The 17,420-nt window shown below is 44.9% G+C and overlaps 2 protein-coding genes across 8 annotated transcripts in view; both read right to left on the reverse strand.

Moving 5' to 3' along the window:
* Nucleotides 1-4,678, reverse strand: part of LOC135100070 (A disintegrin and metalloproteinase with thrombospondin motifs adt-2-like) — a 19,074-nt gene extending 14,396 nt beyond the window's left edge. Inside the window, exons 1-3 of one of the 2 annotated variants that reach the window (XM_064002963.1) lie at nucleotides 3,797-4,678; nucleotides 2,210-2,335; nucleotides 218-290 (exon numbers count right to left, since the gene is read on the reverse strand). In XM_064002963.1, coding sequence (XP_063859033.1) covers nucleotides 218-290; nucleotides 2,210-2,287 — 151 coding nt within the window. In that variant the 5' untranslated portion in view covers nucleotides 2,288-2,335; nucleotides 3,797-4,678. Of the gene's footprint in view, nucleotides 1-217; nucleotides 291-2,209; nucleotides 2,336-3,325; nucleotides 3,575-3,796 lie in introns of those variants that run through there. The other variant, XM_064002962.1, reaches the window with a different exon arrangement.
* A 1,192-nt stretch (nucleotides 4,679-5,870) lies between these two features.
* LOC135100071 (orexin/Hypocretin receptor type 1-like) overlaps nucleotides 5,871-17,420 on the reverse strand; it is a 306,348-nt gene continuing 294,798 nt past the window's right edge. For all 6 annotated transcript variants that reach the window (XM_064002965.1, XM_064002966.1, XM_064002964.1 and 3 more), the window contains 2 exons: nucleotides 9,783-10,541; nucleotides 5,871-9,681 (listed from right to left, as the gene is read on the reverse strand). In XM_064002965.1, the coding sequence (XP_063859035.1) occupies nucleotides 8,302-9,681; nucleotides 9,783-9,887 (1,485 nt within the window). In that variant the 5' untranslated portion in view covers nucleotides 9,888-10,541 and the 3' untranslated portion in view covers nucleotides 5,871-8,301. The remainder of the gene's footprint in view (nucleotides 9,682-9,782; nucleotides 10,542-17,420) is intronic.

Consider the following 17,420-nt stretch of genomic DNA (forward strand, 5'->3'; position numbering starts at 1 on the left):
TGAACGTTTTTTTTATAGCTACAATATATTCTACTTCATAGTTTTTTTTTACCAAACTATTATATGTCATGAAATTATGATGAGATAGCAAACCCTCTCTCTCTCTCTCTCTCTCTCTCTCTCTCTCTCTCTCTCTGTGTGTGTGTGTGTGTGTGTGTGTGTGTGTGTGTGTGTGTGTGTGTGTGTGTGTGTGTAGGAAACCCTCACATCCACTCACCATCGTCAGTGTCATCAAAGAGAAACTTGAGATCTTCGCGAGTCAGCAGCACCGGAGCAGCGGAGGCGGTGTTCTGAGGGAGATAAAATCATGTAGAGCAAAAAAGAAGCCCCAGCAATGTACAGGAGATAGTGTCGGTATATAAGGCAATGGGGAACCGTGCTTTATTTGTATGTTGTTAATGCCACCTTGTCAGTTTCTACTTAGTGTTCTTTATGGGAGACCTCAGAAAAAAAAATGTGGCAGTTATTTTGTATTCACCTTAACCAAAAGCTGGAGGATACTTCTGCTCGTTTGATGTTACTGATTTACAATGCAAAGAAAAAGAAAAAAGCAGGCATTCTGGTGTTGTAATAAATTTGTTATTGGAAATTAATCATTACACCGAAATCTTTCAATAGAACTTATCTTATTTGGTGTTTAGAAGGATTTCGTATTTAAACTGCATAAAAAAAGGTTTCCTCTAATTATCACAAGCAATTTAATGATCTAAATAAAAAAAATGGTACGAATTTTATTTTTTTTCAAGTAAAATGATAAAAGTTAAGTTCATTAGTAAACGCTTCTGACATTATGTATTGGAAGGCTATTAAAGGGATTTTTTCCCACAGATTTCGCCTCAAAACATTTTCTTTTGGTGAAAATAGTTGTAAAATGTTGTGGCATTTTTTTTTTTTTACTGAAGCTGGAGGAAAATCAGATTGTATAGCATATATTTTTCTTTTCACCTCAACATTTTACAAAATGTTTTATATATTTTTTGCATAATAATGCAATGAAAAAACTGGAAACTAATAAAAAAAAATTGCAGAGACTCATTAAAAATCCTTGAGCTGAAAATTAATATATATATATATATATATATATATATATATATATATATATATATATATATATATATATATATATATATATATATATATATATATATATATATATATATATAAGAGATCTTAGAATATATTTACGAGATGGTACAATATTCAATATACAATAAAAAAAAAAAAAAAAAAATTCGACAAAATATATTCAAGCAACAACAACAAATTTTCACAACTATCGACATATTCTTTTTAACCACTTATCAACACGCACACTTCAACCCTGAACAGTACAGTACCCGCCTGGGGTTCCAAACAACACTCAGATCAAAGAACGTCATATCTGCACGTAATTCCCAGCTTCAAGTACAAAGACTCACAAAGCACCACCGTTCACGATAGACTGAGGCTTTCCCCTCCATCCTCACCAGACCATTACATTTGTACGCCTCGCTTCCAGGTACTCGAGACTCTAACTGACCGCAGGCTCACCAGACCGCTTCATTCCGGTAGGTGACTGTGAGTGAGTGTTAGTTCCGCACCGCAGCAACAAAGACTAAAAGGGCAAAATAATATAATGGAGGAAAAGCAAACCACAGTAGACTTGTTGGAGCTTACGAGGCTGTTCGGTGTGATAAATAACAGTAAGAGTATTGAATCTAAAGTAAGAGATGTGTTATAATAAAAGAAAATATATATCTTCTCAATTCTTCAGCGTTTTACTCGTATTTCGACTAGCTTTAGCAGGTTGTAATGGAAGTTATTGAGGTTTTTTATTGTATTTTTTTACAATTTTAGTGATAGTTTAACAAGGTTTTCGTATTCTTTAATATAGCAAAGCATCATGAGACCAAAGCAATCAATCTCTGCGATCCTTCAAAATAGTTCTGTTGAAAGACCAAAACGTTTAAGAATACGAACCTAAATGCGGGGACTAAAAAGATGAGAACTAAATGGACGGGAAGGAGAGGTGGTACTCGTAAGATAAGAAAGAAAGAAGAAAGGAAGAAAGAAAAATTAGAACAGACTGAGAAAAAAAGAAAAGAAAAAGAAAGAAAGAAGTGGAGAAGAAAGTAAGAATGAATGGTCGCGGTTTACGAACTTCGAAACCTTGAATCAATCCAATTTTCACGTCTCCCTTGTTAATTAACTGAGGCACTTATCCGCTCACCCTAAGAAGGCTTTGGCAGCGTCCCAGGAGGAGGATAAGACACATCACACCCGTTGCTTCCCTCCGGCAGTGGACCATCGCGCCAGGCCCTTGCTCGCCCCCTCGTCTGCCCGCCTGGCGATCTCCCTGTAAGAGTAATAATAATGATTGGTGGTGATAATAATAACAATGGTAGATGGTGATTACGAGTATGTGTGTGCGTGTGTGCGTGGGTGAGGGTCGTGAGTGATGGAGGAAGAAAGGGAGGGAAAGGGAAAGGGAGAAGGAGAAGGAGAGGGAGGGAGAGGGAAAGGGAAAGAGAAAGAGAGAGGAAAGGGAGCAGGAGAAGGATAGGGAGAGAGAGAGAGAGAGAGAGAGAGAGAGAGAGAGAGAGAGAGAGAGAGAGAGAGAGAGAGAGAGAGAGAGAGAGAGAGAGAGAGAGAGAGAGAGAGAGAGAGAGAGAGAGAGAGAGAGAGAGAGAGAGAGACAGCGCCACAAGTGAAGGGAAGGTTAAAGAAAGGTTTAAATTAAGCGTATGAAAGATGAGTGAACGCGCGTCCGTCCGTCACTGGCCCTTCGCATGCTATGAAGTAACTGTGTAAATATTTCACGGGCTTCTTCCTCGGACTGTCCCTCGCTCGTTCGTTTACGTGCACGCGAACACACACACACACACACACACACACACACACACACACACACACACACACACACACACACACTCACACACACACACACACACACACACACACACACACACACAAATCCCTTCTCATACGATTTTACGCGAAACTCTAAGGAACGCACTAACCTGATTTCACTGCGTCGGGACACCATAACCCGTGCTCTAGTACAGGAACACCAGTTCACCAACCCTTCCTCTCTCACCACCACAGCCGCCCCGAAACACACACACACACACACACACACACACACGAAGTTACCTGGTGCCCTAATAACGTACACAACCTCTCGCAGTCACGAATACTCCCCCGTGACCAGCGTACCTCACCCTACTTCCATCGTACCACACACATCCAGGCAGCTACTCGCCACCACACGCCCACACGTCTATGCTCATACACAGGTCACCACACACGCCAGCGGGTCGCCACACCAACGGGTAAAAACACTCACAGGAGGCGGCGTGTCCCCTCCGGCGGCTGGTCCCCGACTGACCTATCACTCCAGCGGTGCCTCTCCTGGCCCCCCTCGTGCTGGATTATGCAAACACCTGTCCAGTGAGCCAGCCTAAGTATTCCTCTTCTTAGCGACGTGACATTGCACACGAGGTGGTAAAATGCTTCCATCTGAGTAACTGATGAGCGGTTTAGGAAGCATTAGTTTCCATGCCTTGTTTTCAAAGTGGACGATACTTTCAGGGTTGGGACGAAAGCAAGTGACGCGGCCCAATATCGATGTTTGCTGCGGTGGGCCAAGTTGCAGAGTGACGTCACGCAACGTTTTCTGTTTAAAGATCCTGTGGTAATGGCTAACTTTCGTAAAGCCGATTTGCATGTAAATGTTCTCTCTCTCCAGTACTACGTAAACACACGCGCACATATCTTTCCTAGTGCAAGTAACTTTTGTGTATACTCGTATATTTACCTTACTACTGTATCTTAATAATGTTCTTCAGGCCGAAGTTTCTCCACTCTCCGGGCCTCCTTCCCTCCACCGCTCCGAGGTCACCTGAATGAATAAGAAGGGGAACTATAGTAAAGACTCACAACTCTCCAATCTGAACGTAGTATACTTCAATCAGCTTCTCTTTAATATATCTAATAAAAATTTCTCTCTGAAGAATTACAGTAGAAGCAAAAGTTCATATAATATTCCTACTTCAGACTAAGTTTTTCTGCCACCTTCTCCACTTAAAGTTACCATTCCACTTCCACATTAAAACTGAAATGAAATAGTCAAACAAGTTAATATGAAGAAAAAGTCTATAAACATTAAAAAAAAAGACAAACATTTATACTCATCATTTATTCCTATTACAAGTAAACACCAGGTGAAAAAAATATCGTGACAAATCGACAGCAGAACTGAACAGGAACTATTGAAGGAGTTAATATGAAGAGGAACTACTAAATATTAATGTGGGGACGAAATACTCATCTGCAACTCCAGGTCTTCGTCGCATCTTCCTAATTTCCGCCAAGGATTTCAAAGACTTCCATCCCTTTCGTGTTCCTCTCCATTGTGAAGGACCCGCTGCTTACTCTCCCCTTCAGGGCGTTCATTAACTGTCCATCTTACGCAACGTCTCCTACAGTGTCTCCTTTGCTGAAATCTAACGCGGGGAAAGAGTAGCAGATAAATATAACAGGTAAATGTTCACAACTTTCAATAACGGACAGTGTTAAATGAACTGAATAAAAACAGGCGGTCATATTATTTTTTTTCTGATGATTTTAGTTATGTTTTGATAACTTTTAACTTTGTTTTGTTGTTGAGGGACAGTTTTGTTGTTGTTGTTGTTGTTGTTGTTAATTGTGGTGGTGGTGATGAAAATAATGTTTTTCGTTATTGGTGTTACTGATGATGGTGGTAGCTGCAAGGCTGGTTCTGTTATTACTGGTGGTGAAGTATTGAGGGTGACAGTGGCGGTGATAGTGATAACTGGGTGGTGGTGATAATAGAAGTCATAATTACGTAAGGTTTTTATTAGTGTTGCTGAGTTTAAGGAGGTGATAGTAACTGTATGCCTAGTAGTGGTGGTAATGGTGACTATGATGTGGTTGGTTATGGTGATAGTGTTAAGAGGCTATGGTGATACTAGTGGTGATGGTGATGGGTATGAAAATGATGATGATAGTGGTGGTGGTAGTTAGTACTTACCTTCTTCACAATTGGTGTCTTGATAACAGGTAGGCTCAGGCGCAGACAGTCAGGAGGGCAGAGAGCTGGGTCGCGGCCTCACCTGAACCCCTCTCTCCCCCCCCCCACACACTGAATAATAAATAACACATAATACCAGCTGTCGTTCATTCATTCAAGTTTGATTGTTATCGGCAGCTCAAATGGAACAGACAGACAGACAGACAGGCAAACAGAAAGAGACAGAATGACAAACGAACAAACAAATAGACAGTAGTTGGCACTGTGCGTGTGAACATGTGTTGTGTGATACCAAAATAGATGAATTCAATTATTTGATGTAAAAGAGTAAACTAAAACTCACTGCATGACTATACATCACAGTTATGTAGGAATGCAGTCAGTCATTATTGCTCGAAATAAAAGATTAATGTTGAATATGGCTGAATGATATCACTGAACACACACACACACACACACACACACACACACACACACACACACACGAAGCTTTAATAAAACGAAATAAGACTTTTACATTTACCAGACTTCCCCCCTTAAAAAAAAATAAAATAAAATAAATAAATAAATAAATAAATAAAATAAATAGATAAGAAAACACTACACTGAACATCGTGTATCATAAATATTCTTCAACGCTTTTTAATACATATTCTTTTCTTTATTTCAAGCACGTAATATCTATTTTCGATCCCCTTGTATGTGTGTGTGTGTGTGTCACAGATCACAAATCAACTAAGTGAATAAGAAGGATTCCAACCCTTCCTCGTTTCTCAAAGGGAGGCAAGGAAGGGCGGAGACAAACATGGAAAAAAGGTAAAAGTTGAAAGACATCCGCATCGGCGTGTCATTCTTTATTGGTTCACCTCGCCACCCTCTCTTGGGCGCACAGCACACGGCGACGAAAGGTCAGGAAGTCAACAGCTGAGTAAAAGTAGAGGAAGTCACACCTCGATCAGATCCTTCCCGCTGGCTGTCTCCCCTTGGCCATGGGATGGATCTAAGTGTGTGTGTGTGTGTGTGTGTGTGTGTGTGTGTGTGTGTGTGTGTGTGTGTGTGTGTGTGTGTGTGTGTGTGTGTGTGTGTGTGTGTGTGTGTGTGTAGTTGGGCGTGTATGTGTGTGTGTTAATGATCACTTAATGCTAAAAAATAATGAACTGTAAGCTGAGGCACTGGGCAGAAAAAAAAAGTCCTGTACGTAATCTATTCGTTCATCCAGTGGTAACAAAAGCCTTGTGCGTTCAAACATCCATCCAAACAATGGCTTTTGGCTTGATCCTCGCAACACGGTAGGTCGTTAGCTAAGTCACTGAGGTAAATAAATATTGTAGTAAAAAATGTTATAATCGCGTATAAAATTACTGGTAAAAATTCTAAATACACATTTTTTTTCCGGGAAAATAATGTAATGAAGACCCTAGAGTGTCCCTAATGAGATCCTTATGAAGTTGTAATTAAGAATCACGCACGACATATTTCTTTTTATATCGACATACTTTTAAGTATCTTTCATATTTGAGTGTCCGAAAAAAAGTTATAAGAATTTCCTTAGCGGAGTCTCCTACAAATATTTCCTGCTAGTATCATATTAAAGATTTTCCCTGGTTGAGTACGAATAAAAAGTTTTCCCTGTCAGTACCCTACAATGAACTGCTGCATAGGTAGAATGTCCCGTAGTTATTTCCCTGGCAGAGAGTACTGTAATGAATAGTTTCCCTGTTGGTATCCTACAAATAACTGCTTTCCTGATTGAGTGTCCTATAAATAACAGTCTGATAGTGTCCTATAAATAAAAGTTTCCTCTGTATTATCGTATAAACAAGTTTCCCTGGAAAAGTGTCCTACGACTAATTGTTTCCTTGTTAGAGTGTCCTATAATAGCTTTCCCTGGTAGAGTAGCCTACAAATCACGGTTTCCTTTGTAATATCCAATGAAGGACTCTTTCCCTAGTCAGTGTGTCCTGATAACTGTGCTGTAACCTACGTCAGGCAGTTCATGATGATCTCTTATCGTATTAAAACAAAATGAAGCACCTCCTCTATTTCAACCCACGAGGTGTATTGTCTGCTGTCTGTCTGCTGTTTGTCTGCTGCCTGCCTAGCGGAAACTGATGGTGGAATACATTTCCTTGTTTTCGAGTTTAATGTTACACAAAAAACAGCAGTAGGCCAGTTTTAGGTGTATCCGGATGTCGCATTAGAAAAACACACACACACACACACACACACACACACACACACACACACACACACACACACACACACACACACTCTCTCTCTCTCTCTCTCTCTCTCTCTGAGAATCTATTTAGGTAAGCCATTACGGCAAATTTCCCAGTGAGTCACGAAGCATTCACCTCACAAGAGATAAATTCCCTCCCGGTTATGCAAAAAAAGGCAAATGAAATTAGTAAACATGAACAAGTAGCGCGACAAGTTAAGTCTCAAAAACTTGCCGGTAATAATGCAAAGGTGTTCTGTCCAGCGCCTCGGCGCGCCACGCTGGGCTCCGCCACCTGCCCTGCGTCACAGCGAGGCAACAGGTGACGAAGGGCGGGCGGGCGGTGCACGCCCGAGCTGGCGGTGAGGTGATTTACATATACACAAGAGCTTACATGTGCCCTGCTATCAAGTGCAGTCGATGCCGTAGCCTAGTCAGTAGTTAGGTATATAAACCCGTATAGCGCTGTGGTGCCGCTCTAGAGTAAAAGCTTTATTAATTAGTGATTACTAAGCTTCAAGCTCGTATCAAAGATGAAGAGTCCGCCGCACACACTCACGGGAAGCGATCCCATAACATTCAACAAGACGAGTGTGGCCGACCGTCCCGAGGAGCGTGCAGCGTGGCCTGCAGGCGCCAGCACAGCCGCGGCGGGTGTCGATGAGATAACTTTTCGCGAGGGTGCGCCCTCACGCACGCACACGATTACGCATGCTCTCTCTCTCACACACACACACCCACACACACACACACACACACACACACACACACACACACACACACACACACACACACACGCACACAAACACACAGTGACAGCGAGGCAAGTGTTCCCGCCAAACGAGTGACAAAATAGAGCGGTGCACTGCGGGGATGCATCTGAACTACAGGGCACCTTCAGTCTGGGGGAAAGGCGGTTCCTTGCTCACTAGATTTCGTGTCACTGCGACTGTCACTAGGAAGGAAGGAGTTAGGTTAGAAACACCATGAGCAGTGACACCGCACCAAGAACACCGGCTGGCCGCCGTGTCGCGCAGAGGTCCCGGTGTTAGTGGAAGTAGTGAGAGGTACAGCGCGAGGCTTGGGGCCGCAGGGCGTGCGGGTTGAGGTACTTTGGATGAAAGGCGCCGAGGTTGTCCTCGTTAGTGGAGGAATTGCCTGCCCAGGGTGTGGCGGCGGGGCGGGATAGGCATGATGGGCGGCCACAGCCCCCACAGGACATTCCGCGGGGCAGGCGCAGCTGGGTGGACAGCAAGCGTTGGAGGGAGGTGAGAAAGGCGCGGTTCATGAGCCAGTACACCACAGGGTTGAGGGCAGAGTGGGCGTGGCCCAGCACCAGCGTGACCTCTAAGGCATAGCGGGTGGCAGGCGATTCTCTCCACGCCCATATTAGCAGCGCCACGACGTAGGGAAGCCAGCAGGCGGCGAACACCGCTCCCAAAGCCACTAACATCCGGGCCAGCCGCCGCCGCGTCTCTGTGGAGTGGCCTCGGTACGAAGTAAATATGGAGGCCGTTTGAGCGGGGCCGCGGACCCGCATGCGTCGGTGTGCACGGATGATAGTGTGAATATTTCTGGCGGGTTTGATGGCCGGGGCGGGGCGCGGGGGTGCCTGGGGTGCCCTGCCCTTGCCAGCGTCAAGGGTGACCTGAGGCATATTGTTGGGGTCACGAAGCTCCAGGGCGGCTCGCTCCTCGTCGCCGTCCGACTCACCGCCGCTGGACGACGCAGCCACTATCTTGTGGGTGTTGGCGCCCCCAAGGCTACACTCCCGCGCCATGATGATCACCTGCCGCGGCCGGAGATTCATTCGCGTGTCATCAAGTCCCCGGCGCCGCAGTGACGAGGCAACGGCAGCGTGGCACAGGATGACGGTGGCGCAAGGCAGAAGGTGAACCACAGCGGCCACAGTGGTGTGGTAGAGGACGCGCAGGGCGGGCACGGGCCAGTGCTCGCTGCATATCGGCCCAGGCACGGCGAGGGCGGCGGTCAGTCCGCGAGGCACCGCCAGCAGCACCGCCATCACCCACAGTCCAGCCAGCAGCTGCGCCGTTCTCGATGCCACTCGGGGAGCCAACTTGGGCCACCTCACGGTGAGGTAGCGATCCAGAGCGAGGAAAGCGATGGAAAGTGTGGAGGCGGCGTGGGCAGTGTTCTGTGTGGCGGCCAGAAGCGGACACATAACCCAGTGTGCCGCCCACGGCAGCACCAGCAGGCGGGCGAGGGCGGCAGGCAGACACAGCAGTGTTACCAACAGGTCAGCCATGGCCAGAGACAGGAGGAGTGCATGGCGATGCGCGGCGGGCTGCTGCTGGTTCTGGCGACTGGTGCCTTGCCGCCAAACCGAGGCCGCCACAGTGGTGTTGCCCAGGAGCCCCACCAGCATCACGCCCACCTGCAGCGTGGCCAGCGTCACGCCCTGCCACCCCTGACACATACATGCACACACATAGGGGTTAGCGACCACTACAAAGTGTAAAATATAGCAACAGTATCTCAAAAAAGCTTAAAAAAAAATGTTTGACTTACCGATACTGTCACGATGCTGCCGCTTGGTGAGGTAACGCGGTCAGCCGCGACGGTGGTGTTGTTGCCGGTCCCGTCACAGAGCTCTGCCAGCTCAGAGGCGTTCATGGCGGGTCAGCAGGTCAGCCCACACGGCCCGTCGCGGCGGGTGTCGACAGGCGGGTGGAGGAGGTTCCCGCAGTGCGAGCGAGGGGCAAGGACCGGCGGACTGGCCGCAGGGAGCAACATAGCAGCCCAGCCCAGCCCGCCGCCAGGTTACTGCCCGCACCCAGCGTCCGCCACGCCCAACCACTGGTATCTAAGGCGAGGGAGGCGAACACGCAGCTCCCACACACTCATCACTGCCACGCATCTCTCACTCCACGCACTCCCTTAAATATTCCCTTCCTACGCACACCACGTGAAGACCCAAAGAGGTGGTCAGCGTCAGCCTAGACAGTTATACCACTCAACACCATCTGTTGCTGGCCACGCAAAATCCTCCGCCTCAGTGCAGGTGCCGCTCAGCCCCCGGCCCGGCAGCAGCGGCCCGGTGGGGCGCCGGGGACCATCAGGGACGGCGGGGCGGGGCGCGGCTAAACACTCTCTGGATTGTTGGTGTGGGGAGTCGATAATGAAATTGCTCAAGACAGTTGCCGGCAGAGTATTAGCTGGATTCCAATGCTCACAAGCACCATGGCGGCGGCAGTGACTTAATAGGGGCGGTGGGCGGCGGGGCGGGCTGCCGCTCCTGCTGTCCGATCACGCTGACTCGCTGCTGATCTGGAAAAAAAAAAGAAAACCTGTTGTAGCAATGGCTGTACGTCAGCATTTTCTCTTTTAGCTGTCGGTAATTCACTTCATCCAATAGCCTTTACCAGTATGTTATCGGTTAAGTGATCTATTTTTACACACACACACACACACACACACACACACACACACACACACACACACACACACACACACGCGCGCGCGCGCGCAGCAAATAACCGGTGCAGCTTAATTCAGCAAGGCAATAGATCCGTCTTTCTTGGCTGTAATGAAGCACAGAGCGACAACAAAGCCCGAGTCACTAAGCAAGAAGCATGATGTTCACCGAAAGGTAAAACGAAGGAGAGAACAGAAGACGACAACGAAGCTCGCGCAAACAACACTGACAAAAAAACCGTAAGCACAATCAAGAAAATAAAAGTTCAAAAGAAGGAAATGAAAACTGACCAAAGTGAGAAGAGAAAAGAGGAAAATGGAGGGTTATGAAAAGAGAAAAAGGGAAAGAATGGAGGATGACAGGAGGAGAGGGAGGGAGGGGAAAGGAGGACGGCACTGTCAGCGAGAGGAAGAAGGGAAGAGAGGGTCAGGGGGAAGAATAACGATAGGACAAAAGGTCAGTCAGGTCAATCATCCACTTAGAAGAATGGGATGCCATTAAGGAGGATCCACGAACCTGATTGGAAGGACTGGCGATTCTACCCAACCATCCACATCCACCTGAAATGTGTACGGTAAATCCACCACTCTGTTTATCCGGTACACTCTCGCTCTCTTATCCACCCCATCCATCTGCCTACTATCCACGATCCACAAATGCCCTTTTCTTTACTGTCTTTACCAGAGAGAGAGAGAGAGAGAGAGAGAGAGGGAGAATAAACAGCGAAATCACGTAAGGAAGACTATCTTGATGACAGAAATTAGCTAAACCTTGAAATTATAAGGACTTTTAAGAATCTGAGAGGAAGCCCTTGGGTGAAGCTGTATATACAAACATGACTGCTGCTGGAGGAGGAGGAGGAGGAGGAGGAGGAGGAGGAGGAGGAGGAGGAGGAGGAGGAGGAGGAGGAGGAGGTTATTAGAGAACAAATTAGTCGTATCAAAAAATCTCTCCTCAGCTTTCGTCAGATAGCAAATTAAATTCTCCTTCCTCGCTTATTGAATAATACTAGTAAACCGCAGCACCCAGAGAGAGAGAGAGAGAGAGAGAGAGAGAGAGAGAGAGAGAGAGAGAGAGAGAGAGAGAGAGAGAGAGAGAGAGAGAGAGAGAGAGAGAGAGAGAGAGAGAGAGAGAGAGAGAGAGACTGATACCCTATTTACAAAGCTGCTTGTGGTCACTAACATTTGCTTTATCCACAAAATGCAAGGAAAGGGAATACCGTCTGCCTGCCCCTCCATTATATATTAAAGGGTAAGAGAGATAAAAGCCTTGGGAGTGGCGAAAGAGAACCGCAGGAGAGAGGAAGGCAAAGGAAGAAGAGAAGGGAAGAGAAGAGACGAGTAATAGAGAAACATCGACAAAGAATGAGAGAGGAGAGAGAGGGGAGCAGAAGGGGAAGAAGCAGGAAAGAAGAAATGAAAGAAAAGAAGGAAAGGAGGAGAAATAAGGATACGTCAACAGAGAATGAGGGAGAGAGAGAGAGAGAGAGAGAGAGAGAGAGAGAGAGAGAGAGAGAGAGAGAGAGAGAGAGAGAGAGAGAGAGAGAGAGAGCGAGGAGCAGAAAAGGAAGAAGCATGGAAGAAGAAATGAGATAAAGAGGGAAAGAAGGATGGAGGAAAAACACAGAAATAGACGAATAAGCAATGGAAAATAATAAGATGGAGAAGAAAAGAATAAAGGAAGGAAGGATGGTATAACAAGCACAGCAAAAGGGAAGGAGGAAAAAAAGAAGCAAAAAAAAAAAAATACGTAAAAATGGAGAGGCAGAAAGTAAATAAGCAAAGAAGAATAATATAAAGAAATAAAAGGAATGAAGAAAGAGAGTGAAGAAGGAAGATAAAGAAAGAAAGGAAGAAAATAACAGTAAGGAAACTAACAAACGAATGAATGAATGAAGGAAAGAAAGAAGGAAGGAAAGAAAGAAGGGAGGATAGAGGGAAGGAGGGAGAGGGAAAGACGGAAGGGAACAGAACGGAAGAACAGAAAAGATGAAAAAAGCAACGCAGACGAAAAGAAATAAAGAACGAAAAAAAGAATGAATGAATGAATGAATGAACGAATGAAGGGAGAAGAGGGAGAGGGGAGAAGGGAAAACATCAGCAAGCACTTAACCTTCGCTTGTGTCTGGTCCGTCTGCGCCTCCTGCAGGAAGGAAACAGACAACCGCGAGAGCAAAAAGTTTAGGGAGAGAGAGAGAGAGAGAGAGAGAGAGAGAGAGAGAGAGAGAGAGAGAGAGAGAGAGAGAGAGAGAGAGAGAGAGAGAGAGAGAGAGAGAGAGAGAGAGAGAGAGAGAGAGAGAGAGAGAGAGAGAGAGAAAATAACTTATGACCAAAATCAGTTAGCCTTGAAATTATATATACTTTTTTAAGGAGGTGCGAGGAAGCTCTTGGGTGAGGCCGTGTATATAAACATGCCTGTTAGGAGGAGGAGGAGGAGGAGGAGGAGGAGGAGGAGGAGGAGGAGGAGGAGGAGGAGGAGGAGGAGGAGGAGGAGGAGGAAGAGGAGGAGGAGGAGGAGGAGGAGGAGGAGGAGGAGGAGGAGGAGGAGGAGGAGGAGGACGCCACAACATAGGAGGGTACAATTCAGGGTCAGAATTTCACCATTTCACGCGAATCAAAAAGTATAGAGCCAAGTCAGGAATAGAACACGTCACTTACACTCCATTTCGCGGCAGATTTAATTCATGTCTTTCTTTTTTATTCATCCATCTATTCTATTTTCAAGGGGGAGTCACAGAACACACCCGATGTTTCGCAAGACTGATTGAATTCTCCGCTTGCACTTCCATGCCAGCCAAATCAAATCTACCTGTATTAAAAAGCTTGTAAATCTGATACGTTCCTTCAACAGACATCCACACACATACGAGAGACAAGAGTGGCAAAAAAAGGCAATGTTAACACGCACATACACGCAGCAGTGAAGGAAGGAGTAATCTGTGGTGAGGAAGAAAACTAAAATGGAGGATATTCGAATCTCAGCGGTGCCACAAACATAATAATAAAAGAAGGGATGGTGAGGTCAAGGTTGAAGCAGTTTAGCGGTGGCATTAAATAAGGAAGGCGAGGGACGGGAAGTTTAGAAAGGGAGATAATTAATTCTAAGGGGACACAGAACTATAGAAATGAAGGTAAGGCGAAATGCGAATTGGATGAAGATGAATATGAGGACGAAGAGCAATAAGATATGCAGGTGAAAGAGGGGAAAGAGGACATGAAATAAATAAGAACATTGGGAAGTAAAGAGCAAGAAGGCATCAGACATACACGTGGCAGTCCATGTATGAAATATACCTATCTATTTCCACCTATCATCCTCATCTATAAATCTGTCCATTCTTCCTTTAAAGCTCGCTAATGAGTCAGCAATAAAAATGTATTTACTAAGTCTATTCCATACATCAATCACTCTATTCGAAAACCAATTCCTTCCTATCTTTTTCTTCTTAAACCCATTATTTTTTGCCCTATCCTTATTACTGACCCTCGGAATTTTGCTTATGTCGCCACTGTTATATCCCCAATACCACTAATATACGAATAAAATGACATAGAACTACAAAGATGAAAGAAAAGGGAACACAGGCAACACCATAATCTTCGTAAGACATCACCGGGTCCACAAATTAACAACACACGATCTATTCTTTTCATTTCTATTCTCCCTAAGGTTTTCTATAAAAGGAGAGCCTCGAAAAGTAAAACAGACAAGCAAGGGGGAATTTAAATGGAAAGGGGTGAGGAAGGGAAGTAAAGAGGATGAAACTGGGTGAGGGGAGAGAGCTGGAAGGGAAGAGACGGAGAGGGAGAGGGAGAGAGATAGAGGAATCTTCATGCAAATTTTGGGTTTCTCTAAAATCTTACGGAGAAGTGAAAATTCCTTACGAAATATTATATGAAACGAAATACTGCGGTGGAGAGAGAGAGAGAGAGAGAGAGAGAGAGAGAGAGAGAGAGAGAGAGAGAGAGGGGACCGTGTTCTTGGAAAGCTCTCGAGGAAAAGAGGAGGAGGAGGAGGAGGAGGAGGAGATAACACGAATGAGAAAATGGAAAAGAAAAATTAAATGAGAGAGAGAGAGAGAGAGAGAGAGAGAGAGAGAGAGAGAGAGAGAGAGAGAGAGAGAGAGAGAGAGAGAGAGAGAGAGAGAGAGAGAGAGAGAGAGAGAGAAATACACAGACTAGGGAGGAATTATTGCGTAATCAGAAAGCAGAAACAGGCAGGAATAATGATGAAGAGAGTGGAGGCGACCGTGAGTGGATGAATGAGGGAGTGGAGGCGAGAAGGAGTGCCGCTGAGAGGAGGTAACATACTCTTGTCTTTCCGTTTTTCACTTAATTCTTTTCCTTCCTCCTAGTGGCTGACGATGTTCTCCCTTCCTCTCTCTCCCTATTTCCTTCATTCCTTCTTTCATTCCTTTTTTTCGTTCTTTGTCTCTTTTCTTCCATGTTGCTTTTTCTTCTTTTCTGATCCTCCTTTATTTTCGTTTCTTTACTCCTACTTGCGCTATTTTTGTTCTTTCTTTCTTTCTTTCTTTCTCTTCCCTTTTTCCTACCTTGCGTTTCTACATTATTGATTTTTTTTATATATATATTTTTTTGCATTCCCTATTAGCGCGAAAAAAGCCTCCTCCTCCTCCTCCTCCTTCTCCCTCTCCCCCTCCTCCTCCACTTCCACTTCTTCAATTGACACCTCCTCCATCTCCACCTCCACCTACCTCTTCTCCTTCCCTTGCTATTTCAGGACCATCGCCATCCAAATCCAGAGTGCATCTTTTCTTACAAAAATATTTACCTTCAATTAGTATAGAAAATGATCAAATTATCCTTACCAACCCCAACATTTACCGTCTATTTTCTCCTCCTGCTCCACGTATTAATAAGGAAAGAAAATTGTCCTTCTGTAAACATAAAGAACGAAGATCACTTGGTACTGGCAGTCATAGGAGAGCATTGTTATAGGAGAGAGTGATTTTTTTTTACCTAGCCATACCAGGTCAGAAGGATTTGAACACGTGAGTATGTATCTGTTATCCTAGAGTTTGCCACTGTGCCACCGGGGACAATACCATGTTAGGAGTAAGTCTCTCCCTCCCCCTTCCTATGAACGATATATACATATGTGAGTTACAAGCAGCAGTAGTCGCATCGAATACTTATGAAACAAAATCAAAAGCGAAAGAAAAAAATAGTGAGGAGAAATTATGGTCTTGGACTTCACAGAATATCATAAAAGTAAGGTGAATGAATAACATTACAAAACCTGACTTCTTACTTTCAGGAAAAAAAAAAAAGCAAAGCAAATAATCACTATACTTACGTAAATAAGAATACAGGAATAAATCAATAACTTAGTCCAGACTTCACAAATTCTACCAAAATCTTGAAGAGAAGAAACACTTAAATCAACCTCTTTTTTTTTTTTTTCATCAGGGAAAACTAAGAAGAATTACCAAATATGTAAGTGTAATCGTAAATCTCGTCTTCTTAAGAGAGTGAGGGAGAGATGGTGATAAAAAAGAAATTAACGTCGACCCTAAAGTGGCGTTAGTGATTAAAGAGATACTTAGCCTTCACATTACTAGAGAGGGAGTCACTACAGGAAATAATAAAGAGGAGGAAAGTAAGCCGTGTGAATTTAGTCAAGTTTCGGGAAGGGAAGCAGAATTAGAAAAGGTGGTGGTGGTGGTGGTGGTGGTAGTGGTGGCGGTGGTACAACAACAACTGCTACCACTACTACAACTACCTATTCCTGAGTACTGATACCGCAACACATCCAACCGCCAACCCAACCACACATCCACCAGTCCGCCCGCACACACACACACACACACACACACACACACACACACACACACACACACACACAGACCGCCACCTCACTATTTATAGAAGCAATTTTCCAGTAGTAGCCCAGCACGTCCTAGCGAGTATCCTGCCAGGCTGCCTGCAGGGAGTCCTTCCGCCTCTCCAACACACTCCTTCACTCCCCTCACTCACTTATTCTCACTCCCTTCCTCTCCTCTCTAATCTGTACATCTCCTTGTCTGTCTGTCTGCCTGTCTCTGTTTGTCTCCATCTATTCCTCTCTCAATCTGTCATTGTTTTGTGTCTGCTTGTGTGTTTGTTTGTTTGTTTGTTTGTTTTGTTTGTTCATTTATCTGGTTGTATGTTTGTCTGTCAGTATTATCATCTCCCCTTCTGTTTAAGTCTCTATTCGTCAGTTTGTATGTCCGTCTTTCTGTCTACTTAAAGCTGTGTGTGTGTGTGTGTGTGTGTGTGTGTGTGTGTGTGTGTGTGTGTGTGTGTGTGTGTGTGTGTGTGTGTGTGTGTGTGTGTGTCTCTCTCTCTCTCTCTCTCTCTCTCTCTCTCTCTCTCTCTCTCTCTCTCTCTCTCTCTCTCTCTCTCTCTCTCTCTCCTCGTCTTTCTATTAGTAGGTATGATTTATTAGTAAACTTTATCGCTGATGGATGGTATAACTTCTTTAATATTTCTGACTAACGTGTTACTTGCGGTATGAAAAGAAAATATCACTATTATTATTATTATTATTATTATTATTATTATTATTATTATTATTATTACTACGTATCATCATTATTTTCATGTGAGAGTCGGAAAGAGACCCTTGGGAGAGGCGGAAGACGTATAAGGGTCCCATTAGAAGAGCTTCCCCAGAGAGAGAGAGAGAGAGAGAGAGAGAGAGAGAGAGAGAGAGAGAGAGAGAGAGAGAGA

This window comes from Scylla paramamosain, chromosome 4, assembly GCF_035594125.1.
Source record: "Scylla paramamosain isolate STU-SP2022 chromosome 4, ASM3559412v1, whole genome shotgun sequence".
Taxonomy (NCBI): domain Eukaryota; kingdom Metazoa; phylum Arthropoda; class Malacostraca; order Decapoda; family Portunidae; genus Scylla; species Scylla paramamosain.